Here is a 26,667-nt window from a genome sequence, read left to right as displayed (position 1 = left end):
CTTTCGTTGACATGGAGAAAGCCTTTGACAGGGTCCCCCGATCCCTTATCTGGTGGTCAATGAGGAAACTTGGGATAGAAGAATGGCTAGTGAGAGCTGTGCGAGCCATGTACAGAGATGCGGCCAGTAAGGTGAGGGTTGGAAATGAGTACAGCAATGAATTCCGGGTAGAGGTAGGGGTCCACCAAGGTTCCGTCCTCAGCCCCCTATTATTTACCATAGTCCTCCAGGCAATCACAGAGGAGTTCAAGACAGGTTGCCCCTGGGAGCTCCTCTATGCTGATGACCTTGCCCTAATTGCGGAGTCACTATCAGAACTAGAGGAGAAGTTTCAGGTGTGGAAGCAAGGTCTAGAATTGAAGGGCCTTAGAGTCAACCTAGCTAAAACCAAAATCCTAATAAGTAGGAAGGTAGATAAAACACAAACCCCTTCAGGTAGATGGCCCTGCTCAGTATGTAGAAAAGGAGTAGGTAGTAACTCTATAAGATGTACCCGGTGCAAGCTATGGACACATAAGAGGTGCAGCAACATCAAAGGCAGGTTAACTAGCAAGTTAGTTTTTGTTTGTGGCAGATGTTCAGGTGCAATAAAGACTGCAAACAAACAGGAAACAACTTCTATCTCATTCCAGGGTGAAAAACTAGAGGTAGTCGATAGCTTCCGCTATCTGGGCGACCAAGTTAGTAGTGGGGGTGGGTGCGCTGAAAGTGTAGCTGCTAGAATAAGAATAGCCTGGGCAAAGTTTAGAGAGCTCTTACCCCTGCTGGCGACAAAGGGACTCTCACTCAGAGTAAAAGGCAGACTGTATGACGCATGCGTACGAACAACCATGCTACATGGCAGTGAAACATGGGCTGTAACTGCTGAGGACATACGTAAGCTCGCAAGGAATGAAGCCAGTATGCTCCGTTGGATGTGTAATGTCAATGTGAATACCCGTCAGTGTGTAAGTATCTTGAGAGAAAAGCTGAACATTAGAAGCATCAGTTGTGGCGTGCAAGAGAGACGATTGCGCTGGTATGGACATGTGGTGAGAATGGAGGAGGATAGCTGCGTGAAAAAGTGCCACACCCTAACAGTTGAGGGAACCCGTGGAAGAGGTAGGCCCAGGAAGACCTGGGCTGAGGTGGTGAGGCAAGACCTTCGTACATTGGGCCTCACCGAGGCGATGACTACGGACCGAGACCTTTGGAAATGGGCTGTGCGTGAGAAGACCCGGCAAGCCAAGTAAGATCGTTGCCAGTGCCCCTGGACTGGTTCTTGTGCGGGTGGCACATGAGATGCACCATTTTGAGCGTGGCCGTTGCCAGTACCGCCTGACTGGCTCCTGTAGGATTTTCGAGCGAGATCGTTGCCAGTGCCCCTGGACTGGCTTGTGCGGGTGGCACATAAAAGACACCATTTCGAGCGTGGCCGTTTTCGTGCGGGTGACACGTAAAAGCACCCACTACACTCTCTGAGTGGTTGGCGTTAGGAAGGGCATCCAGCTGTAGAAACTCTGCCAAATCAGACTGGAGCCTGGTGTTGCCATCCGGTTTCACCAGTCCTCAGTCAAATCGTCCAACCCATGCTAGCATGGAAAGCGGACGTTAAACGATGATGATGATGATGATGATCATCATATATATATAAAGATGTTGAGTAAAAAATATAACTTGGTTATTTTATTTTTGGCTGTAACTTGTTTGTGTGAAGCATGCCATAAAATCACAACATTTATATTGAAATACGTGAAGCATGAAATATATTTTGTGAAGCATGGCATAAAATCTTTACCTACACGCATGGCATTGAACATTTCTATATATACATAAGCATGGTGTGAAAAAAATGTTGCAAACTGAAATATCCTTGCTGATTTTTCTAATATATTTCTTGGCTCTAAACCCATTTTTTTAAAATTTCTTTTTTTTTTTTTATATTGCTGGAGCAGACAATACTCAGGAGTTCTGTATAAAAGGATATTAGTGTAGTTTACAAATGATAGTGTTATGCAGTTAATTGACTGGCTTTCTGACAGAAGAATAAGCCTTCAGGTTTTTGTTTGTTTGTTTTGTTTGTTAATTAATCAGAGGAGGAAGGACAGTCCAATGTCCTTTTTTTAGGGGCTCTGAGTCTGATGTGAAGGAAGAAGGGAGGGAGGAAGGAAGATATTTTCTGATAGGAGGCCTGGTGTCTTGAATACTTGCTACACCTGATAGGCTACTACATGAGTTCTTCCTAACAAATTTCACTCTCAAGGCTTAGATTTACCTGAGACTATGTCAAACAATATTTTCTCAAAATGACAAGTTGTGGGATAGAACCCAAAACACATGATTATGATGTGAACTTTCTTCCCACGTAACCACACTTCTGACCATACATATATACACATATATGCATGCATCATGCATGGTGAATTAATGTGGAACTTATGGCTCTTATACCTATCATTTGTGCCTAGGTGCATGAGGCTATATACCTACAAATTTAGACAAAAACCTAGAAATACTAGCTTTTTCAAAGAAAGAGCAAAAGAAACTGATGTGGATTCTCCAAATGCCATCTATCAGTGGCACAATTTGTAAAACATTCCAAAGATTCTCATCTGAGATTCTTTAGGTGAGTAAATGCACACACTTGGGTTTGTGTGTGAATCCACAGCTCAACCGGCATACCAGCTCAACCGGCATACCAGCTCAACCACATATTTACAAACACTGGGAACTTACCTGTCTCTGAAAGCTTTGTTACTTTGTTAGTAACTGGCTTGAACTCTCTTAAATAAAACTAAAAAAAGAAAAATCACTCACACACACATACACACACACACATGAGTTGTGTGTGTGTGTGTGTGTGTGTGTGTGAGCATGGAAAACATGTTAAATGATGATGATGATGATATATAATTTGTGTACCAAATTTCATGCAGAAGGCATTGGACTATCTGAGAAGACACTCATGTAAGATACCGAACACAATGGAAACTAACACAGAACTATGTGCTTCTGAACTGAACTTCTGTAACACTTTCATGCCTGCATTCATATTGTATAACTAACACAGGACTGATTAGTATCTATACAGCCCATTACAGTATTTCAGTACAATACCAGCTGTTATACCACTTTAATACTAGCAGCTACATGCTTCAATTACATAAGAATTTCTGAGTAGGGTGGGATGACTCTTTAAAGATTCCAAGTATGTGTTTGATGATTCTGAAGTGGAAAAAGTATGTTGGATGAAAATTTCTATGCCATAATTCACATTACCCTGTAAAATTGGGTTTCGTAATTCTAGGGTTAAAGATGATAATGTTATATAAGGCTGTAATGTTATGCAATAAATTGTGTTAGACACTCGTATTCAGAGAGCAGTTCTCTAGAAAAGGGCACTGTTTAAAGGTTTCCAGCTAATCAACTTACTGTGCAACATTTAATGTACTGTACATATATATACACACACACATCTGTGTGTGTGTGTGTGTGTGTGCATGTGTGTTTATGAATATATATGCACACACATACAGGCATGGCTATTTGATAAGAAGTTTGCTTCCCAACCATATGGTCTCGGGTTCAGTCCCATTGTGTGGCAAGTATCTTCTACTATGGCCCCAGACCAATTAAAGCCTTGTGAGTGGATTTAGTTGACAGAAACTGATAGAAAGCTGTTGTGTGTGTGTGTGTGTGTGTGTGAATGTGAATGTGTCTGCCTTGACTTCATGTGATGATTATAAGCGAATGTCAATGTGGTTTCTTTTGTTTCCAGTCATCCATGATGCTGATGATGATGATGATTTTGTGTGTGAGTGTTAAGAATCCAGCCCATCAAATTGCAGTTAAATCAAACCACATAGACACAAAGTAGAAGAGAGATATTTATAGTTGATTATTTTAGTCAAGTCAAAATATTCAAAGCTACTGTCTCTAGTCTTTGATAAGGCAAGAGAATGTCATAGAGTCAGTTTCCTATTGAACATTTGGTGACTGTTTTCTCCAATGTGATATTTCATGATGTTGCTACATTTTCTGCATACACGTGCAGGTGCGTGAGATTTATATAAAAATTCGGAATAATGGACAATGTAATGACAGTTGCTTCTGATAGGATCTATGGAGGAGGTGCCTAAGGACTCTGCCTTCACAACCCTCCTAGGAAGGGTGCATGGCGAAAATGGATGCATGGGTTAGGAATAACTTAATGGAAGAAGGCAAGAAATACTACTAATGTTAACTAAGTATTGTGGGTTTTATAGCTACCTCACTGCCTAAGTTTTCTCTCATTATGCGAATAGATATTTGAATATCAATGACTTGTATGGGCACAGTATTTTGTTATGCAGCCATAATATACTATGAAGTATATTAAACGTTTTTATAAGTCAATACCGTGTTCTACTGTGTTAACAGTGCGCATTACATTTCTTGTTAAGGTTATCTCTACAGATATTCTATAGAAATTATAACCAGCACTGATTTTTGTTACATTTCATATCCGAGATATTTGAATGTTTTCAATTCATGTGTGTGTCTGAGTGAGTGAGTATGTACACATGATGATGTGGAGAATAATTTTAGCTAGTTAAGAATACCCAGACTTATATTTACTGCACATTTATTTTTTTCAATAGTACAGTTTATTATGGAATGTTAATAAACCCCAGTTGGCAACTGGATCATATAAGTGTAATGAAACTTTTAGACATAGTAATGTCTATTATGTCAAAGTAAACTGCACTATTATTAATAAATGAAAAGTGAATATAGCAGCTTTGAAATATGTTTAAATGGGCTAAAAGGCTTTTCCAAGATGTAATTCTCTTTTTCATTGCTAGCCAAAGCAGGTACAGCTTTACAGTATGTGTGTATTTCATCATCATAACTTAATGTCCATATTTCTTGCTCGTGTGAGTTGGATGACTTCACAGGAAATGATGGGTTCAAAGATTGCATTATGTTCCACTGTCTACTTCTGCATGCTTTTTTAATGACTGGATGCCCTTTTTAATGCCAGTCACTCTATTGTGTATACTGGATGCTTATATATGTGTGTGAGTGTGTGTGTGCACACGTGTGCATGTGCACACACTTAACATTCATTTGTGAACAGTACAATCCAAAATTTAAAAGAAGTGCAATACATTTCTCACTGGAAATCACATTGATTAGTGCAGCTATTACTCAAATGAAATATAAAGCCTTAGGTTATATATATCTATTTATCAGTTTTCAAATATATCAAACAGAAAACCTCTATTGGTTCTGCTTCAAAGAACTATTATATTCATCGTTTTAAAGCTTTTGCTACAAACTCAGTTTAAAGTCAAAATTTTGTCTGTTCTTTCCACCCTAAATTTCCTACAGGCCACTTTAAGTTCAAGCGACGTAGGACGAATTCATGTGGAGATGAGAACGAAACAATGTTTCAAAGGGAAGGTAAGAGTGCCAGTCTCATATCCTGCTGACTTCTACTCAGCTTTCAAAGGGGATCTAACTGCTTATTACTATGGTTCCTGTTTCTGTTCTCATATCACTTGCTAACCAAATTCTTACTGATCCACTAACTGACCATTCAATAATCTAGTGTTCTTTTCTTTTTTCTAATATCTCTCTCTACTTATTTGTTACAGTTTTCTTTCTTTTTACTACATCCACTTATTTTTTTTCCATTTTTTTTCTTTGTTATAACTATTTTATATCTTGCTGCTGTCTCCTTTTTACACTTCATTCTCCACAGTTCTTGTTATATCCTCACTTTTTCTTTCCCCAGTTCCCACTTCTTTCTTTCCTTCATTCTCTCATTTCTCCAATCCCTTCCCTCCCCCACGCATCCCGTGCCCTGTATCCAATGTGACACCTTTTCTTACAAACCCTATCCACAACAATTTTGAATATTGCTTGACTTCCCAAGTTATATTTATATAAATGAATGTTCTACCTTATATTACTACAGCCTGATGAGCTAAAAGATGAAACTGAGAGCTATCATTGTGTAATTTCAGCTTCAATTAAAGTTTGTGTGTTTGTGTTGTTTTACCTTTTACTTGTTTCAGTCATTGGACTGTGGTCATGTTGGCGCATCACCTTGAATGGTTTAGTTATAGAAGTACACTGCTTCTGTTGTTAAGAATTATCTTTTAATTAACCCACTGGCTGTTCATGACACCAATGCCTGATTAGGCCCTGTGGTTCTATGTATAGCAGAGACATTGCTGTTAACTCCAGCGGTTGAGTGTCTACCATTGACAAAGCCAAGGAGAGCCAAAATAAAATGATCGGGTAGTCTCGTCGGTGGAGATAGCAGGTGATTTATCTCCTGCTAGTGATGTAAATGAGTGCTTATATTCACCAAAAGGCCATTTGAGAGATTCTCTTATGGTAACTATCATAGTATTCTGTGTTTTAATACAACATCCAGTTAAGTGGGATAAATATTACCTTTTGGCACAAATACTGCTTCTGCCTCCAATAATTACACACACACACACACACACACACACACACACACACACACACACACACACACACACGCACACGCGCATGCAGTCAGGCATTTATCTTGGGAAGCACATCTACAAACAGTAGCTGTCTGAAATTGTGAGTGGGATATCCCCCTATGTTCCATATAAGCTGAAGATCCACTAATTACAATTGAAGATAATAGACATGTTTATAAACATGATGCAAGATTAGTCATCAAGGAATTGTTGAAACAGTTGTCAACAATTAAATAAAAATATTGCAAACTCTAACCTTCGTTATATATTATATATGTGTCTGTGCAGACATTGTTGTGTGGTTGAGAAGTTCGCTTCACAACCATAAGGTTTGGTGGTTCAGTCCCATTGTGTGACACCTTTTGGAGGAGTGTCTTTTACAATAGTCCTAGACTGGCCAAAATCTTGTGAGTGGATTTGGTAGATGGAAACTGAAAGAAGTCTTTTATGTGTGTATGTGTTTACATCTGCACTTCTCCAAAACTCGATGAGCTAGAAATAGTGATGTTGTTGCTATACTTGACAACAAATCATCAGTTAGGTTTTGTACTTCCAAGACTTATGGAATGAGATTCCTTACTTGAAAATAGGCAAGGCTTAGCAACAGGAAGGGCATCTGTTTGTAAAACGATACCTTAGTATCATAATCAGCTAAACCAATTATAGGTAACCTGTGGCTTGTTTGGTTATCTGAATGGCGCACCTAACAAAAAATTACCTTCAATTTTTTTTTAGTAGTTTGTCTTATGATGAGCCATGTCTCATGCGGCCTGCTTCTTGTAAAAGGTTGCTTATGCCTGATGTAAGCCATGCTAGCATGGAAAATCAAATGTAAAATCAAACAAGCAAACAAACAAATGAATAAATAATGACTGTGTTTATGCGCATGCGCACATACACACACACATATATGCATACAGTCGTAAAAACTATGCCAAACAGACCTTACCAGAGCTGGTGCTACATAAAAAGCACTCTGTAATGCGGTTGATATGAAGCATGCCAAAACAGATAGTGGGGCTTGGTGCAGTCCTCTGGCTTGCCAACTTCTCTTGAACCTGTTGAACCCATTCCAGCATGGAAGACAGATGCAAAATGATGATAATGATGACATATATGAAACATATTTAGTGTTACTAAGAATGAAATACTATGTGTTGAGTACTTTCTTGAATAATAGACTTCCTTTCATAACTATTGAATACCCTGCCTACACACACACACGTTCTAGAGTAAAAGTGTGAGAAACGCTACAGAGTATATGCATAATTAGATTTTATTTATCCTTTTAGAGTTCTTTGATGATTCCTCTTTGTGTGTGATTCTTCAAACCCCAAAATTTGTCACCTGTCACCTAAATTGCCACACGTAGTCTGTATAATGATAGAGTGAATTGGCCATTTTGAAAGCATGTTCACATGCACATGCACACACACACACACACACACACACACACACACACACACGCACACACAAGTGTGTATGTAGGTAGATTATACGGTATTTTATATGGCTGTGTAATTAAGAAGCTCTCTTTTCAACCACGTGGTTTCTAGTTCAGTCCAGCTGCATGACATGTTGGGCAAGTATCTTCTCTAAGAACCCCAAATCAACCAATGTCTTGTGCATGAATTTGGCAGATGGAAACTCTGGAAGCTCATTGTGTGTATGTATGACACCCCTCCTCACCACTTGACAACCAGTCTTGGTTTGTTTACTTCTCCAAACTTAGTCATTCAGCAAAAGTGACTGATAATAGATTAAGTACCAGACTTTCAAAGAGAAAAGATTTTAAAAAACCTAAGTACAGGGTTGATTTGTTTGACTACAAAACTCTTCAAAGTGGTGCCCCAACATGGCCACCATCCAATGATTGGAACAAATAAAAGAAAGATATCCCTGGCTATTAGCCTGGTGGTTTGGATTTGATTCCCAGTATGTAGTACATTATAATTATGAAGTACTAATGGCTATATAGTCGAGATGTCAAACTTTTGTTTCCATAATCAAGTCATATGTTACTTCAGTCATGTGTTTTGGCCCCATGGAGTAAGGCACCTAACTCTGCTTGCTCTAGTTTGTGCCAATAAGCACACATACATAAACATCCACTTACGACACTGTTGGCTGAACCACCATCCATTTTAATACCACTACCATTTACTTGGTCCTTGGGTGCTTTTAGCAAAGTTCTCTTTATTGTAAGCATTCACACCAGACCTCCTGTGGTCCCTTCCTTGCTCATGGTTTCTCTTATAGACATTGGCCTACAAAATGTTCAGTGGTGCTTGCAAATGTCATTGACACTACCCTCGTTGCTCTGACCAACTCATAAAAAAAAGCCTCAAGACCTAAAAATCAATTCCTTACTGCATGGCTGAATGGTTTACAGCAATAGCTAGAGGCGTCCATGTGTAAGACACTTGCTCCAAACAAATCAACTGTCCCACCCATAACATTATGAGAAAATCAATGTGGAACACTAAATATATGAGAAGTAGCTTTGCTTTTTTTTTTCAATTATTTTTGTCCTATATTTTTTCTCTCTTCTTTAATTAACAACCTGTCTAATAAACAATTAAGCAATCTCATTTTTTCATTATCACTTTGTTACAATTTTTTTTCTTTTTGTTTCTCTCTCTCTTTCATTCACATTCACAGATCATTTTCTCATTTTTTCAATCTCAAATTCTTTTTGTTTTTGTCTTCTTCCACTTTTCAGTGCACACACGTATAATCTCTTTCAGACTTCTTTTTGTTGCATGCTCTCAGTTTTCTCTTTTTCTCAACATCTCTCTCTCTCCCTATCTCTCTTGCTCTCTCTCTCTCTCTCTCCTGCTCTCTCTCCTCCCCCTCTCTCTCTGACATTTGGTATCATTAAATTCTCTAAATCAAAAACTACCAACAGCAACACAAGATTGTGTGATACAGTTATTGACATTATGTTTGTGTTGTTGATACAGCCGACAACAAACATAATACTCTATGGTTCAGTTGTTGACTGTAAAGTTTGTTTTTTATTACTTTTACTCCATGTACCAATGAGTTCAGAAAATGGGGAGTAGCAGAAGTATGAAGATGTCTGATCTTCTTCACTGATTTTCTCATGGCTGTATGTGTGTGTGTGTGAAAGAGAGGAGGTGGATGGGTAGTGCTGTTATTATTGTTGTCATCATGGTCATTGCTACCATTTTCATCGTTGTCATCCTAATTACGAGCATCCTAATTATTGTCACTGCTGCTGCTGTTGTCAATGTCACTGTTGTTGCTTAATCCCAGATGAGTGCTGATTGAATAAATCTATGATCAAGGCAATCCAGAATTGACCATCCTACCTGTATTTCAGGCTGTGTATTTAGGACTCTGATATCCAGTGTGACCTTTTTTTCTTCTCTTTTTTGTTTTTTCAAGTTGCTACAGTATGATTTGAGGGAGGCTTGGTTTTTATTTATTGCATGTTGCTACAATTATTGTCATTGCTAATGTCATTCTTATTGTCATCATTATTGTGATTGTCATCACTGCCTTTTTTTTTTTTTTTTTACATTATTTACATTTGACGGATATTTGCCCCCATCTTGTTTTGTTGTTAACACGTTTTGGCCTTCATCAGGTGTCTTGGGGAAATTTCGAACCTGGGTTATCATTCCTAAGGTATTTTTCGATGTTGTTGTTGTTGTTGTTGTTATTATTATTATTATTGTCACTGCCTGGAATCGAACTCAGAATCTTGGGGTTAGTAGCCCGCGCTCTTAACCATTACACCATATGCCTGTAGGCATACTTTCGGAATGAAAATACCTTAGGAATGAGAACCCAGGTTTGAAATTTCCCCAAAACACCTGATGAAGGCTGGAGGGTATATCAGCTGAAATGTGTTAACAACAAACAAGAGGAGGACAAATATCCATCAAATGTAAATAATGTACATAATTCCTCATCTCTTAAATATAGAACTGTATTATCACTGCCTCTGTTATCATCATGTTGTTAATTCATTGACATCAGCATCACTTCCTCAGTCATCTAATACATATTTCCCTATATGCATGAATGGGTTGACTGAGTTTACTGCACTGTAGAATACTTCATGTTTCTCAATTTTGAGTCAAAATGCTATTATTGCAAGTCTTACCTACCTACTTTTCCAATCGACTTTTACTTCATTTTTTGCCATTATCTATCTATCGCTACCAATTCTAATGTTATTCTTTATCCAACATACCTCCACCATTTATATTACATGTCTTGAAACCAGTGTAGTTGTCCCTCTTGCTTGCTGAGTTACTTTAGTCTCAACGCCTACACTATTTTGTTCATACTTCCTTTTCTATCAGTTTGTCTTCATGCAAAGAAACAAACATGAAATATCTCTTATTGACTGAGTTAGCACCAAGTTAACAAAAAACCATTAATAAATCTATACTAAATATCAATCATAGCACCTGTAGTATTTTACTGAACAGCTGTTGTTGCTCATTGCTTGATTAGATGATGTCCATTAGAAACTATATCTTACTCTTGATATCACATTGTCCAGTTCTTATTTCAAGGTGTTTGATCTCCTCTTTTCCATGCATGTGGGAAAACACATTTCAAACAGCTTGGTCCCCAACAGTCATCAGGTGTCATATATTTGTACTTGTCTCCAATCAGAGAGTGAGTACCCTTCAAAAGCAGATTGAGTTGTAGTTGCAGGTATGACTGTGTGGTCGAGAAGCTTGCTTTTCAAAAACCATATGGTCTCAAGTTCAGTCTCATTGCATGGCACCTTGGGGAAGTGTCTTCTACTATAGCCTTGGTCCAACTAAGTGGATTTGGTAGATGAACATTGAAAGAAGTCTTGTGTGTGTCTTGAGCATCACTGTCATACAGCAATGTTGATCAGTTCCAGTTTTCTGTGAAAATTGTGTCTGACCATGGGAAATATTACTTTACTTAGAAATAAGTGAGGGTAGGTGACAGGAAGGGCATCCAGCCATTAAAAAAAAATCAACCTCAACAAATTCCGTCTGATCCCTGCAAACATGGAAAAAGTGAAAATTAAATGATGAGTTTCGCTGTTCTTAACCAATATGCTTCTCCACTTGTCATTCTTTACTGTCTCTCAACCTCACTAAACATTTTACTCAGTCTACTCTCTCCCACAAGCACAAAATTTTGGAACCCTTTCTGTCCAAATATTTTTCTTGCAGGCAATATTCTTACCAGCCTGGGAAGGTACATGAAAGTCATGGGTACTGAAGCTGCTCTAAGTAAATATTACATAGAAATTTACATATAGAAGCCAACATATATACTTGTGTGTCCAGACCTATGTATACATTCATGTACCTACACACACAGGCATGCATACACATATACACACAATTGTATGGCTGATTCTAATTCTGATCAATGAGTGTATATGAAAGCCTGTCTGTAATGTCACCTTCAATACCCAGCTAACAATAATTTGTATGTCCTGGCCTATATCAACACCCTGCTGTTTTTAATAATCAATACAGGCAGTGTATATACCATGGAACTCATTTTTGTATTGAATTCATAGGTGAGAACATTTTATAGTTGAACATGTAGACGTGTGTGCATGCATGTTTTGTGTGTGTGCACTACTGTGTGCACTGCCACCAATACAATTCTAAATCAGTGGTGATAGTACTTTTAGTGTTGTTCTTACCAGTGGTGGTAGTGTCAGTGATTGTATCACTGATGGTAGTAATATTTATTTCTTTATTGCCCACAGGGGGTTATACATAGAGGGGGCAAACGAGGACAGACAAAGGGATTAAGTCGATTACATCGACCCCAGTGCGTAACTGGTACTCGTTTTATCAACCCCGAAAGGATGAAAGGCAAAGTCAGCCTCAGCGGAATTGCCAATATTAATAGTAACTTGTGGTAGTAACATTGGTATTTGTTGCAGTAGTGGTATAGGAGGGAAGTGATAGTATTAACAGTGATTTAGGAATGGTGCACCATAGCACACTGATGCACCACAAAGGGTATCTAGGTGTGCTTGCAGGTTTTAAAAAAATGTAATTTAAAGCTATAAAAGATTTATTCAAATACTTAAGCAACTTGAAAAACATGTCGTCTTTTATCGTTTACTTGTTTCCGTCATTAGATTGCAGCCATGCTGGGGCACAACTCTGAAGGATTTAGTCAAACAAATTGACTCCAGTCTTTTTTTATTTTTGTAAACTTGGTACTTATTGAACTGGTCTCTTTTTTGCTGAACCACTTGTTCTCAGGGACATAAACAAACCAATATCAGTTGTCAAGTGGTGATGAGACAAACACACACACACACACACATACATGCAATGGGCTTCTTTCAGTTTCTGTCTACCAAATCCATTCACAAAGTTTTGATCAACTTAGGGCTATAATAGAAGACACTTGCCCAAGGTGCTACACAGTAGGACTGAACCGGGAACCATGTGGTTGGGAAGCAAGCTTACCACACAGCCATGCCTATAATTTTGTTTTACACAAATATGATTAATAAAGCAAGATTGACAATTAAAAAAAAAAAAAATTATTTCTAGTTTTTTTTTTCAAATTTAAAGTGCACTGACATTTTAAAACTTTCTTTGCAAAGTACGGCTGTAAGTGTTTTTTATTTGATATCGAATGTGCCATGAAGTCAAAAGCATTGAGAACTACTGATCTATAGATTACTATACCACACTGCCACCATCATCATCACCAAACTGTAACTTGAATATATCAAATTATCAGATTAGGATTATCTCGTCTACTTTGTAGTACTTATATCTGCAACTTAGTTTTCAGGTAATAGTTTGGTGCAGTAATAACATGTCAGAACTACTTAGTTGCTAGTGACATAGTTCAAGTCAACATTGGGATTTTTATTAGTATTATTATTATTGTTATTATTAAGGTGGAGAGCTGGCAGAGTCATTAGCACACCAAATGAAATGCTTGGTAGTATTTTGCCCGTCTTTACATTCTGAGTTCGAATTCCGCCGAGGTCAACTTTGCCTTTCATCCTTTCGGGGTGAATAAAATAAGTACCAGTTGAACACTGGGGTCGATGTAATTGACTCATCCCCTCCACACAAAATTCCTGCCCTTCTTTCAAAATTTGAAACCATTATTACTATCAGTAGTCTTATTTTTATCATGTGCTTTCACTGCACTACTGAGTGCAGCTCTGTGTACCTTGGGTATGTGTTGTGGTTTTTTTGTGATGCTCTTATTTTCACTGTATTGAAAATGTTTTACATAGGATGTGTGCAGTGCCTAGTAGCGCTACCTACTATGATAGGCATTGCTTCTGTTTTTAGACTCCACCTTTGTATCAATCTTTACAATCTTGTCCACTGTATAACCTCTTTTTCCATAGTTAGTTATTGCAGAATTTGAGAAAGATCCTATATATAAGAGAAGCGGAATGAGTAAAAAACCTTTTCAAATATGGAGCTTCATCTCTCTTCACTATAGTATTTAACATTTAAACTGACTATATCTGGCTCATATATTCTTGTTTTATGTTCAAACCAGTCATATTCACCCTCTCTCACCTACCCTACCATGTCATTCTTAAAATAAACAGTCGCATCATCAAAGTCTCAAAGCTACACGATAATGTGTGTTTAATTCAAAACAATGGGGCCAAATAAGTATTGCATTTAACAGAATAGTCGGAATACTAAGGAGTTAAATACTTGTGTTGTTCTTCAGCGCTTTATAATGTTTTTATTTTCAAAAAGACAGCAGCTCAAAATTAGGAGAAAAAGAAAAAAAACAGAAAACAACCTAATTTTTTTCATCCTGTCAGTCCCTAATTAACTTCCAGTTTTATTTTACAACTTCTAAGTTTATTTTCATTTTATCAATGTTTCCAGCCAGTATTCCAATTCAACGGATCCTACAAATTACTCCTTGATACTCTGGCTAAAATTTAATCACCAAAATGAGTCACTAAGGGATCTGCAATGTGATTGCTCAATCTGCAAGAAATAGCAATCAAATTTCCCTTAAAATTACTGTCTGAAATAGGGAAAGGATACTTTAAATAATGATGTCCTACTTGCACTTAAAGAGACAATATGGGCACATTTGGAACCCCTTTAATTACAGGTCTGCTGGATCAGGATTGTCCTGGAGCCAAACACAGCCCCCTTATAATCTTGCCACCAGTTGTGTACTAGAATTAAAAGCTGATCTTTTCAAGACTGTACATACTTTTTACCTTATTGAATGCATATACTGTTTGTATGTACTTTTTCCCTTGTCTAATGAGATTCGTATATTTTTTAGAGGATAAAAAGAATAGCATCTATATTTTTTCATGTATCTCCATAAAAATGGTTCCATTTCTTTCAATGTAGAATCTTCTGTAGGGTTCATGTCCTTAACAGATATTTCATCAGTAGGTTTCATTTTCAAAGTGATTACATTGTAATCCAACATAATATCCAGCAGTTATATAATGCTTCTGTTGTTATTTAGCTTCAGATCAGTCCTGACCAAAAAGACATATGTCCAGCTGTGGATCCCGTCTTTTATTTTTTCATTACTGTTTTTCAGAATAATGTATCATGAATTACATTATCCACTGTGTCATCCTATTTTTAAGAAAGATGTGATTTCTGGGGGATTTGATTGTTATTTTTAGCAAATTGGGTGCCCACATTGAGATTCACTTAGTGGCTCTGTCACCTAAAATAGTGAACTGTGTCTGCACATGGTACCTATTTGAGACTAGGAGGATTTATCTCGTGAAAGTTATTTTTTCTAGAAATGCTGATGTAGCACTAATGAAAGGATGTAGACCGTTGAGCATTATTTATAAAACCAACTCTATACTTGTATTCAAAGATTTACAGACTCTCTCAAGCCACTTATAACTTTGTTTTATAAGAGATATCTTTTTGTTTCAGCAACACTTACCCATGTGATATTTAAAGAAAGTTGTACCTTTCTCTTTTCTCTGCCCTGGCCAACTATGTTTGATGCATTTTTGTATAGAAGTAGAATTGCAGAGGTGCAGGGGAAAACTGGGAGATAAAGATGAACCACCTAGTGATGAATCAAAGCTGGAAGGAGTAGTTTTTGTTGTTAAGACCCAAATCAGTCTTGATTATCCAGACTTGTGACCAAAGAAATTCTAGTTATGACTATTGTCTTTTTGTGCATTCTTAACTTCATTATTTTTTTTTTTTTTAGGTAGCAGGGAATGATTTTAAGAGGGAATTTCTTACAGGTTGAGTAAATATATAGATATTTTCTTAAATTGGTATTTGTATTTCAAAGTAATGGAACATAAAATTTGCATTGTTTTGGTTTAAATATTTCCATGAATGCTTCGGCCCACCCCACTCAACCTCTCTTCTGCTTTTCTTCATCTTTTCAGATTGTGGCTGTAATAGCCATATTTGTCATTGACCTGTTGGTGTTGTTACATAGAAATTGATGTTTTCTAAATATATCTCCCCCCTCACTCTCTACTTGCAGGCAGCAGCATCCGCCATTCTATGACATTGCCAAACATGCCTCTCCTTGCTGGTGACCTGACCTCTGGACGAGCTTTCGAAAGTGGCTGCACTTGTCACAAGAGTTCAGAGGCATTATTCAATGATTTGACTGGTCGAAAGACTGTCTGTCATTGTGAGGTATGTACTGATATCCAGTATTTGTGTGCATGTGAGTGGGTGAGAGAGAGAGTGTGTATTGGCCAGATGGTTAAGAAGTTTGCTTCATACTCACAAGATCATGGGTTCAATCCCAAAACGTGGAATCTTGCAAGGTTTTTATTTTTATTTTTATTTTTTTTTACCATAACCGTCTGTTGACCCAAGCCTTATTAGTGAAATTAGATAGACAGGAACTGTTAGTTTGATTGAACCTGAGTAAGTTTCATGTACTTTTACTTTTTGGTATGAAGTACTGAGCCATTGTAGATAGGTTCTGACCACATGTGTATTTGTGTAAAGTGACTTGCCATTGTGAGGTAGGTTCTGATACTGTGTGTATGTATGCTTTTGTATGAGTGTATGTGTATATAAAGTGTGCCATTTTCAAATAGGTTCTGTATATTGTAATAGCAAGTACCAGTAATATAATGGAGTTAGTGACATCAACTGTATAAATCACATCTTTATAAATTAGCATTGTTCTTGACTAGAAGTCATCAGTAGAATTGTTTGAACAGTAGGCAAAATGGTTTTGTGGTATTTTGTTACCTCCCTTTATTTTCTGATTTCAAGTGCTGCAACTATTGACCACACTTTTTATCTTACCTGTGTTGATAAAATAAGTACCAGTCAAGTACTGGGATGATTGAAATCAACTGTATTCCCCACTACCCCCCACCCCAGAGTGTTCTATGCCTGCTAGAAATCCTTAGTATGTTAGTCTCAAACTAGTTCTGATGGAGTTAACTTATGATAAGCTGTTCCAGCTGTGATTGACCCATCTTATTTATCTTGGACTATATTATTCAGGGTGCTTTTTTTCTTTTTAAAGGCAGTGAGGTTGTAGTTTGGCTGCTGCTTCTTTCAAGTCAAGCAACACAACCACATAGGATCCCTCTAATTAGCATATATTATTTACACTGAAGGCAGTAAGCCATAGGAATGGCAAAATGCTAGGCTAAATGTCATGCAGTGTTGATCTACAGCATATCCTTATGTTCTGTGTTCAAATCCTTTTAGTATCAACTTTGTCTTTTATTCATCATTCAGTAGGGGTTGATAAAAGTCAATAATTGGCATGTTTTGGGCTTTATTTAGTTAACCATAAACCTTTCTTACAAATATCTGACCCAATGTCCAAAGTTAGAAATTTTTTCCTTTTTCATAACATGCCCTACTTCATCTTTAGAAATAAGTTGCCAGAGATGCCATCACAATTAAAAACTGTAGTCCTGTTAGTATTACTACATTTAATGTACTGAATATTAAAAGTCCAATTAGAAATAATTAGTTTGTGAGTAAGAAACAGAGTATTGGAGAGTGACTAATAATATTTTAATTATTCTGGCAAGTACTGGAGACAACTCCATGCATGTTCTGGCTTTATTAGACCTTTTCACTGAAACACAAACTTTAGAAATGAATGTTGGTCTTGTTTCATTCATTTTCTAATTTCCAATTCTAGTAGATATTTGTTTTAAAAACAAAACTGACATGGTAATAAAAATATTGCGTTTTTGTCTCTTGTTTCTTTTTTGAACATAATGTTTTGTTTTGGTATTTACAGGCACCAAGGCTGATGCCACAACAAGAATTTGTGAAGGCTTTGATGAATATTGCACAGAAACTACAACAGTTACCCACCAAAGAACTTCGAAGTAAACCAAATTTCTCTTATTGTTTTCTTATTTAATCATCTCTTGGTCTCTTTTCACAGTATATAATATTTTACCACATCCAAATTTCCATTGTTTCATTTTGTTCTTTATAGTTTAGTCAAAGGAGAGAGGGCATCACTCATGATATATTTTATAGAGATTCTGTGACTTGGACTGTGACAGTTGGGGGGGAGAAAAAAACTAACCATAAATTGTATTTGTAAAGGAAGAAGGAATGTATCATACATGACACAGAGTTATCTTTAGAGACCTGGTCCAGGTCCTTGCAACAGAAGGGTCTCTTATAAAAAGGCCTCCAAGGGCAAGGTGATGGTATTAAACTTGCTAACAGATTAGGTCTACTATCCAAGCTGACATTGATGGTTGCATTTACTCTTGAGCAATTATTTTTACGTACAGGTGTGCTCCCTACCATTAAGTACTTATCAGTGAAGTAGCATTAAAATATGTTTTATATTGGTCAAACTAAAAGTAAAGAAGTTTGTTGCTTTCTTAAAATGACAACAGGATGGCTATAGTATGATTTGAACTTATGATTATGTGGGAAGAAGCTCAACACTTTCAAATTGAAGCCACTGTCTTTTAGATGGGCACCAGAATCAGTAGAGCACTCTCTTTTTCTCTTTTACACTCTTTTACTTGTTTCAGTCATTTGACTGCGGCCATGCTGGAGCACTGCCTTTAGTCAAATGAAATTGCCCCCAGGACTTATTCTTTGTAAGCCTAGTACTTATTCTATCGGTCTCTTTTGCCGAACCACTAAGTTACGGGGGACCTAAACACACCAGCATCGGTTGTCAACTGATGTTGGGGGGACAAACACAGACACACAAACATATATATATATATACGATGGGCTTCTTTCAATTTCCGTCTACCAAATCTACTCACAAGGGTTTGGTCGGCCCGAGGCTATAGTAGAAGACACTTGCCCAAGGTGTCGCGCAGTGGGAATGAACCCGGAACCATGTGGTTGGTAAGCAAGCTACCTACCACACAAACACTCCTGCGCCTATATAATTATTTATCTTTCTATTTATATATTTCTTTAATGTTTTTAAACTTTTTTCTTTATAATTCTGCTACATGATGCCTCCTGTTGCCTCTGCTTCTATATTGAAATTTGTTTTATTATTTTTTCTTCTTACCTCAGCTTCTCGGTTAATAGCTGAACTTGCAATGATGAACTTAAATCTACCAGCTCGTGTCTGGCTGCCCACCGCTGAGAAGGCCAATCACCATATTGTACGAGTACCGAATACTCAGGCTGTGGTGCTGAACTCTAAAGAAAAGGTATGTTGTTGTTGAGCTCCAAGTCAGTCCTGAGTAAGCAGACTTTTATGATCAAAAGTCCTGAAACTTGCTAGTGTCTGTAAAAGCAGTGGTGGTTTATAAGTGTTTGTATTGGTGGTGGCTGTTGTCATGTTCAGTGCAATGTTAGTTGTGAAATTTGTCAAGTTGATAAGATATTGACTAGTTTGTATTTTTTTTTTTTTTTTTTTGCTTGATTGTTTCTTTTTAAATTCACATTCACACATACTTGCAAAGACACTTGTGCATACTCACATATCATCGCAATCTCTTGCTATCTTACTTGTAAACAATCACACGTATTTGCATACACATTCAAAACATGCACACATACACACAAGTACATTCCTACTTACAAATAAACAGTTGCATCCTCTAGTACGCTCACACATACCAATGTGCTCATTTTGGTGTTAACACAGCTAGACAAAAGTCACAGAGTTGTGACCGCGCGCACGCGCACGCGCACACACACACACACACACACAAAACCAAGGGAGATAAATGTTTTAATAGAATTCTACTGCCAAGAAAACTTCATTAGATAACTGTTTATGTATGATTTAGGAAGATTAATTTATGATGGATTTTGGGATGGATGGATATAAAAAAAAGTTAAGTAAAAAGTAAGCAACGTTTTGAATCATGAAGAATTTGTACCTGATTTTTGCAGAGTTTTGAATTTTTTAAAAACATTTCTTTGCAATTGTCTGATAATACAGACATTGACTTGCCCAAATGCATCAATAAATCAACATTGGTATTTTTTTTTCATCATTGTTACAATCATCTGAAATGGAACTGTCAAAGCATAATATTCGAGCAATTTTGCTATTCAACTTCAAAAAAGGGCGTAAAGCAGCTGAAACTGCTAGTGATATCAATGAAACATTTGGTGAGGAAATGGCCAGTGAGTGATCAACTCGAAAATGGTTTAAACGATTTCACAGTGGAGACTGGCATTAAGAAAGATCCATGTAAAACCACTCGAAAACTGGCAAAGGAACTTCAAGTTAGCCAGAAAACTACCTGCAACCATTTGCATGTGATCAAAAGATCAAAAAAGCTCAACAAATGGGCACCACATGATTTGAATGAAAATCAGAAAATGTGCAGATATGAAATTTGCTCGTCGCTTCTTCTCCATAACCAGACTGATCCATTTCTTGACCATATTGTAACTAGCGATGAAAAGTGGATTCTGTACAATAATAAAAATCATTATTCGTAGTGGTTGGACCAAAATGAAGCGCCGAAAACCTTCCTTAAATCCGAGCTCTTCAAAAAGAAGGTTATGGTGACTGTTTGGTGGTGGACTGCTGGAGTCATCCACTGTAACTTCTTAAAACCCGCAAAAACCATTATTGCAGAAACATATTGCCATGAATAAACAAAAAACTACTACTCCTCCGTCCCAGACAGGTCAACAGAAGAGGGCCAGTCATTCTTCATGACCGTGCTCGATCACACGTTTCGCTAATGATGCTCCAGAAGTTCAGGGAACTTGGCTACAAAGTTCTTCCCCAACCAGTTTATTCCCCAGACCTTTCTCCTACCAACTACCACTTTTTCAAGCACCTTGATGGTTTCCTGCAAGAGGAGGAGTTCAAAAACCAAACCGTTGCTGAAAGTGCATTCAAAGAGTTTATCAGCTTCAGAACTCCAGATTTTTATGTTACCGAAATACACATACTTGTAACTCATTGGCAAAAATGTGTTGACTGTAATAGTACTTTGATGAATAAGATTTCCACATTGTTGAAATATATTGTGATGAATTTCCTGTTTCAAAACGTTGCTTACTTTTTACTCAGCCAGATTATCTATATAAATAAGAAATTGTGATGAACACCAGTTTATATCTTTAGTTCCCTATGTATATTTCATGTTAAGGTTGTTTGGAACAATTGGATGTTTCGAGAGCAGTTGGATGTTTAACCACAACAGATCATCAGAGAAACAGTTTATTGCATAATGTTACAGGGATCAAATGTTCTAAGGTTGGACAGATGGCAAGGCTTATAAGTATTTTGAGGGGAAAATAGATAGAAATCAAATGAAAGGTGAAGAGAGTGAGTGAAGTCCGGATTCTTTTGAAAGAAAGAAAAAGAATACTAAAATAAACAATAGTAAAAGGGTAAAGTAATGAAAAAAAAACAAATAAAAAATTCATAAATAAAAATGAAATCAAACATGAATAAATACACCCTGGAGCTAAAGGTATATAAAGAGAAGCAAAGAGAAAGGAAAGAAAATTAGTGTCCTCCCTTTCTCTCTCCCTCTCTTGTTACTGTATTTTCTTTTTTTTTTTCTCTCAAAATGATATGACAATGATGTGCTAATAAAATCAGCAATATGACGGTGATTATAGAATAATCAGAGATATGATAATAATGATAGCATAATCATAGCAATATGAAAATGATTACTATGACTACAGTGATATGACAGTGACAACAGTATGACCATGGTATATAACAATATTTTGATATCATGCTGATGAAACTGAAGTACCATTTTGTTTCTTATTTATCTAGACTCCCTACTTGATATATGTTGAAGTACTCGAGTGTGAGAACCCAGTCACCAGCCAACTGCCAAGTAAGATCTTGGAAAATACTTTGCGTTTCACCCGTTCAGAGGAGGACTTGACCCATTACTACAACAGAAGCAACAACTCTCCAAAGCCAGAGTTTGCCATTTATGGTACTTCTGACTTTGATGATTCTGACTGTTGGTTACAAGATGATGATGAAATCCTGCAAGCTATGGTATGTTGCCCTCACTCCATGTTTTGTTATATGAATTATTTGAAAGATTCATGGGAGGGAGTTTTTTCCCTCTTATCTCAAGGCACAAGCACTCTCACTCACACATACACAAGATAAACTTAAGTTTTCTCCTACGAAATTCACTCACAAAGATTTAGTTGACCCAAAGCAATAGTAGAAGACATTTGTCCAAGATGCTATGCAGTGGGACTGAACCCCAAATCACATGGTTGGGAAGTGAACTCCTTATCGCTTCCCAACCCCTTATCCACATAACCATGCCTGTGTTCTATAAAATTTAGGTATTTGAATAAAAATTATTGGAACAAGTTTTTATATTTATTATCGAATGATATTCTGTACCTTTGCTTGTAAGTATTGATTGTGAGAAGAATATAAATATGCATACACTTATTTTTGCCTGGAAAATATGTTTTTGTCATTGCTTAGTCTGATAAAAATAAGGCCAGTTCTCTTACCCTTTTCAAGGCCTTCATAGATTGATGGGAAGGAAAGAAAAGTTGTCCTTAGGCCAGAGATGTGTAACAAATGCCTGCAACAGAATGGTTGCTATTGAAGGCACTGAATGACCAGGTAGTGGTGTAAAAGCAGGTAGTAAATGAAGTCTGTCTCTTAAGAAGAAGAAAGGTCTCTCCTTCAGTGTTCTGGACAGTTTCTGTCTATTAATTTTCACTTTTGTCAACACACACACACTTGATTGTGCAAATGGATTATGTAATTTCTTTTTTTTATAAAAGAAAATGAATTTATCTTTTCAGTAAAAATTTAACTATTAAATGACCATCTGTCTTGTCAACAAACAACCATTTGTCTGATCAACAAACAACCAGTTTACTATTCAGTAAAAAAATTATATTTTCTGTGCCATCTGCTCTCTTTCAATTTATCACTTTTTATCAAGAATGTTTTCTTTTCATGTAATTTCAGTATTCAAATCGGTCAAAATCAAGTGATACAATTTCCCAGTTCTCTGCTGAGAGTTCTACAAGTGCTGATAGTAAAGACCCTGTGTACATTGCTGCAGCTGATATTCGCCGACGCCTATCAGAAAACATTGCTGCACCAAAGGGCAAATTTGAGGTACCTCTGACACTTAAAACGCATTCTACTTTACCAGTTTATTTGACCGGGTAATGTGAACAGATGTTTCAAGTTGAGCCAAATATACGAGTGATATTGATTAGTTGGGGGTGTATAAGGTAGCAGTTAAGCACCCCTTAATAATAATCCAACCAGAGACTATCCCTATTAGAATGGTCATATTTAAATTGGAATTTCAGTCTGAAATAAAATGGATGAATCTGTCAAGATGTTAGTTTTCTGTGTAAGATAGAAATCATAATTATCTTTTGAGTTGGTTCTTGGATAATTAAAATAATGTTTACCTGTTTTATTGTGAATATATTTTTAATCCTATTCTTTTTTTTTTTAATTACCCAGCGAGATCCTGAAGATCCATCTGCCGCTGCCCTGAAAGAACCTTGGGAAGAGAAAGTTCACCGTATCCAGGAAACTTCTCCGTATGGCCACCTACCAAATTGGCGCCTTATGTCTGTCATTATAAAATCTGGAGATGATTTACGACAGGAGTTGTTAGTGTATCAAGTTCTCAAGCAACTACAGGTGAGTTGTTTTTAGACTTGGGTCAATCTTGATTGATTGTACTTGTGATCAAATACATTCCAGTTATAACCTTCTTGTGTTTTTGAGAGTAAGTAAAACAAATCACATACTCTTTACTTATTTGAGACAGTAAGGTATAATCTGAAAAATAACTGGCTGCTGTTTCTTGTGGGTTTTGATGATCATATAAAGGCTCGACTAGTCAGCACTTCTGTTTCTTTTATGTTTTCATTTTTGTTTGCTGTATGCTGGATGGACCCAATGTTCTTGGGGAATACTGATGTATTGCATGGCTATGTTTTGCAACCATCTGCACGGCATCTTGAACACATGTTTTCTATCATAGCTTCAAGTTTTCAGTTGATGTAAATTGTGTGGAAGCCCACCCAAAGGGCATCCAGCCGTAGAAACCATGCCACAGCAGACAGCAGGGTTTGGTGCAGTCTTCTGACATGCCAATGCTTGTCCAACCCATGCCAGCATGGAAAACACATTAAATAAGGATGATGATTATATATATATATATATATATATATATATATATATATATATATATATAATGTAATATAGGATAAAATCTTTATAAGAATTTATTCTTTATAAGATTTTATCCTATATTATATTATAAATAATTAGAATATATTCAGTGCTGCATATTATTCTGTAAAAGCACGTGTTACCGAGATGCAACTGGATAAAGCCAGCCTCTTTCACGGATATATAAGGATGAACAGAAGTCATCGTACTTTGTTGGGTACATCGGGGTATGTTGATTTTTGTTTATTTTTTATGTGTCTCGACCATACGTGCACTGATGAATAAAAGATGCAGCTTACTACATTGCTGCATTAATTATGAAACCAGTGGTTTGCCGTTAAGTTAAATGTTTTTAGGAGGTTAATTTTTTGAAAGTTGCATCCCCTCGCTTTCGGTAAATATGTGCTTATTTTTTGGTAGTTTTGACTTATTTAGTCCCTCTAAGCGTGAGGCATTACTATATAGTAATGCCCTTATATAAATTATATATATATATATATATATCTTTTGATGATATATTTCTGTAGGAGATGTAAATACTGTGAGGAAAACCAGTGTATGTGAATGACTCCCTTGTGCTATTCATGACACCCACTGGCACAGGCAATCATTTCTCAGTCTTGCCATTGTAAATGTTATAAACCAGTTATTGACCCAATGAAAATCAATAACCTATGATGTTATTGCTCACAGAACATGATGTTAAATAAATAAAAATTGTGAAGAGATGTTAAATGAAGGGTAGATTGATATAAGTAGATATCAAAACCATGACAGTATGTAACAGCATTATTTTAATGTCCCTTGATATGCATATATATAAAATTATCTTCCTTCTCTTGACCAACATACATTTTCACAGATCATTTAAACACAACCTTAGTGTTCATAGTTCCTGGTTGCAATGTTGGTTTTGAACTTTGTGTGAACTTTGATACTATATGTGAACAGTTTACTCATGTGCTTTTATTTTTCTACTTTAATGCAGAATATCTGGGAAATCGAGCATGTTCCTCTGTGGATACGGCCGTACAATATTGTGGTGACCGCTAATGATAGTGGTATGATTGAGCCAGTGGTCAACGCTGTTTCCTTGCACCAGATCAAGAAACACTCCAAGCAGCTGCTTATCAACTACTTCATCCAAGAGTTTGGCCCTATCAACAGTGAAGAGTTTCTGACGGCCCAGAAGAACTTTGTGCAGAGTTGTGCTGGTTACTGTCTTGTCTGTTACCTCATGCAGGTCAAAGACAGGTGAGTTGCATGATGATCTCAATGGATTACTATATTATGGGTTATCAACTACGCTTTCTGTGAATTACAACACCATGGTCTCTATGGGTTACTACATGTAATGGCCTCTGTGGATTATCACATCGTGATCTGTATGGGTTGGCATATCATTGTCTCTGTAGATGATGAAAGATTGCTAAGGTAGCTATGGAAACTACTGATAATATTTGGGATGATAGTTAACCTTTAACTAAAAAATTGTAGCTAGAAGTGATTTATTGAGAAATAATTGGAGCTTATGGTAATTAGAACGGCTCATAGAAATTTTGAGTTTAGGTACATGCATGCATATACCTGTGGGAGACGTTTTAGAAGTTATCCTTTACCTGAGTAATGAAAAATTCTCTCTTTCTCTAAGGTGAGAAGCATAATTTTGAGATATCAAAATCCTCTTCTTTTCACAGGATTTGAATTTATCCAAACTCACAAACTTTACTGTATAATTTTTGCTGATACTAATTGCTATCAATTTTAGAAAGTTAGAATGGTGAATGTTAGACTTATAACCATATTAGATCTTAAATAAACCACTGAAGATCCTTCTTGGGGGAGTTATACACTGAAGTAACTTGTCTTCTCCAAGTGTGAAGAAGTATTTGAATTCAGCACTGCAGATAATAAATTACTTGAGGGTGCCTGCATATGGTTGTTCAGCCTATCAGACAGAGCTGCCAAATTGCCCTCAAATTGCACCCTACATGCTTAACCCTTTTACTGCAGAAAGCAGGTTTATATAGCAATCTATCTTTTGTTGAGTAATGTCAAATTTTTTGAGGCAACATGACTTGTTGAAAATATCAATTCCATTTTTAGTAGATATTTAACATCATTATTGGAATCATCATCATCATCATCGTTTTACGTCCGCTTTCTATGCTAGCATGGGTTGGACGATTTGACTGAGGACTGGTGAAACCAGATGGCTACACCAGGCTCCAATCTGATTTGGCAGAGTTTCTACAGCTGGATGCCCTTCCTAACGCCAACCACTCCGAGAATGTAGTGGGTGCTTTTACGTGCCACCGGCACGAAGGCCAGTCAGGTGGTACTGGCAACGGCCACGCTCAAAATGGTGTATTTTATGTGCCACCCGCACAAGAGCTAGTCCAGGGGCACTGGCAACGATCTCGCTCGAAAATCCTTACACATGTCACGGGCACAAGTGCCAGAAAGGCGACGCTGGGCACAGGTGCCATCACGATTTCGCTTTCGTTTGCCCCAACAGGTCTTCGCAAGCTGAGTTTCGTGTCCAATGAAGGAGACGAACGGTTAAAAAGAACAC

The 26,667-nt window shown here is 37.0% G+C and overlaps 1 protein-coding gene across 4 annotated transcripts in view; it reads left to right on the top strand.

Moving 5' to 3' along the window:
• LOC106875522 (phosphatidylinositol 4-kinase beta) overlaps nt 1-26,667 on the top strand; it is a 130,211-nt gene that overhangs the window by 96,156 nt on the left and 7,388 nt on the right. For 2 of the 4 annotated variants that reach the window (XM_014923712.3, XM_014923713.3), the window contains exons 6-13: nt 5,353-5,424; nt 15,972-16,129; nt 17,718-17,808; nt 18,983-19,122; nt 21,678-21,911; nt 22,860-23,012; nt 23,373-23,555; nt 25,081-25,346. In XM_014923712.3, the coding sequence (XP_014779198.1) occupies nt 5,353-5,424; nt 15,972-16,129; nt 17,718-17,808; nt 18,983-19,122; nt 21,678-21,911; nt 22,860-23,012; nt 23,373-23,555; nt 25,081-25,346 (1,297 nt within the window). The remainder of the gene's footprint in view (nt 1-5,352; nt 5,425-15,971; nt 16,130-17,717; nt 17,809-18,982; nt 19,123-21,677; nt 21,912-22,859; nt 23,013-23,372; nt 23,556-25,080; nt 25,347-26,667) is intronic. The other 2 variants (XM_014923714.3, XM_089350924.1) reach the window with 1 other exon arrangement.

The sequence above is a fragment of the Octopus bimaculoides genome, chromosome 4 (genome assembly GCF_046866305.1).
Source record: "Octopus bimaculoides isolate indiv1 chromosome 4, ASM4686630v1, whole genome shotgun sequence".
Lineage (NCBI taxonomy): Eukaryota > Metazoa > Mollusca > Cephalopoda > Octopoda > Octopodidae > Octopus > Octopus bimaculoides.
This window is presented reverse-complemented; position numbering and strand designations above follow the sequence as displayed.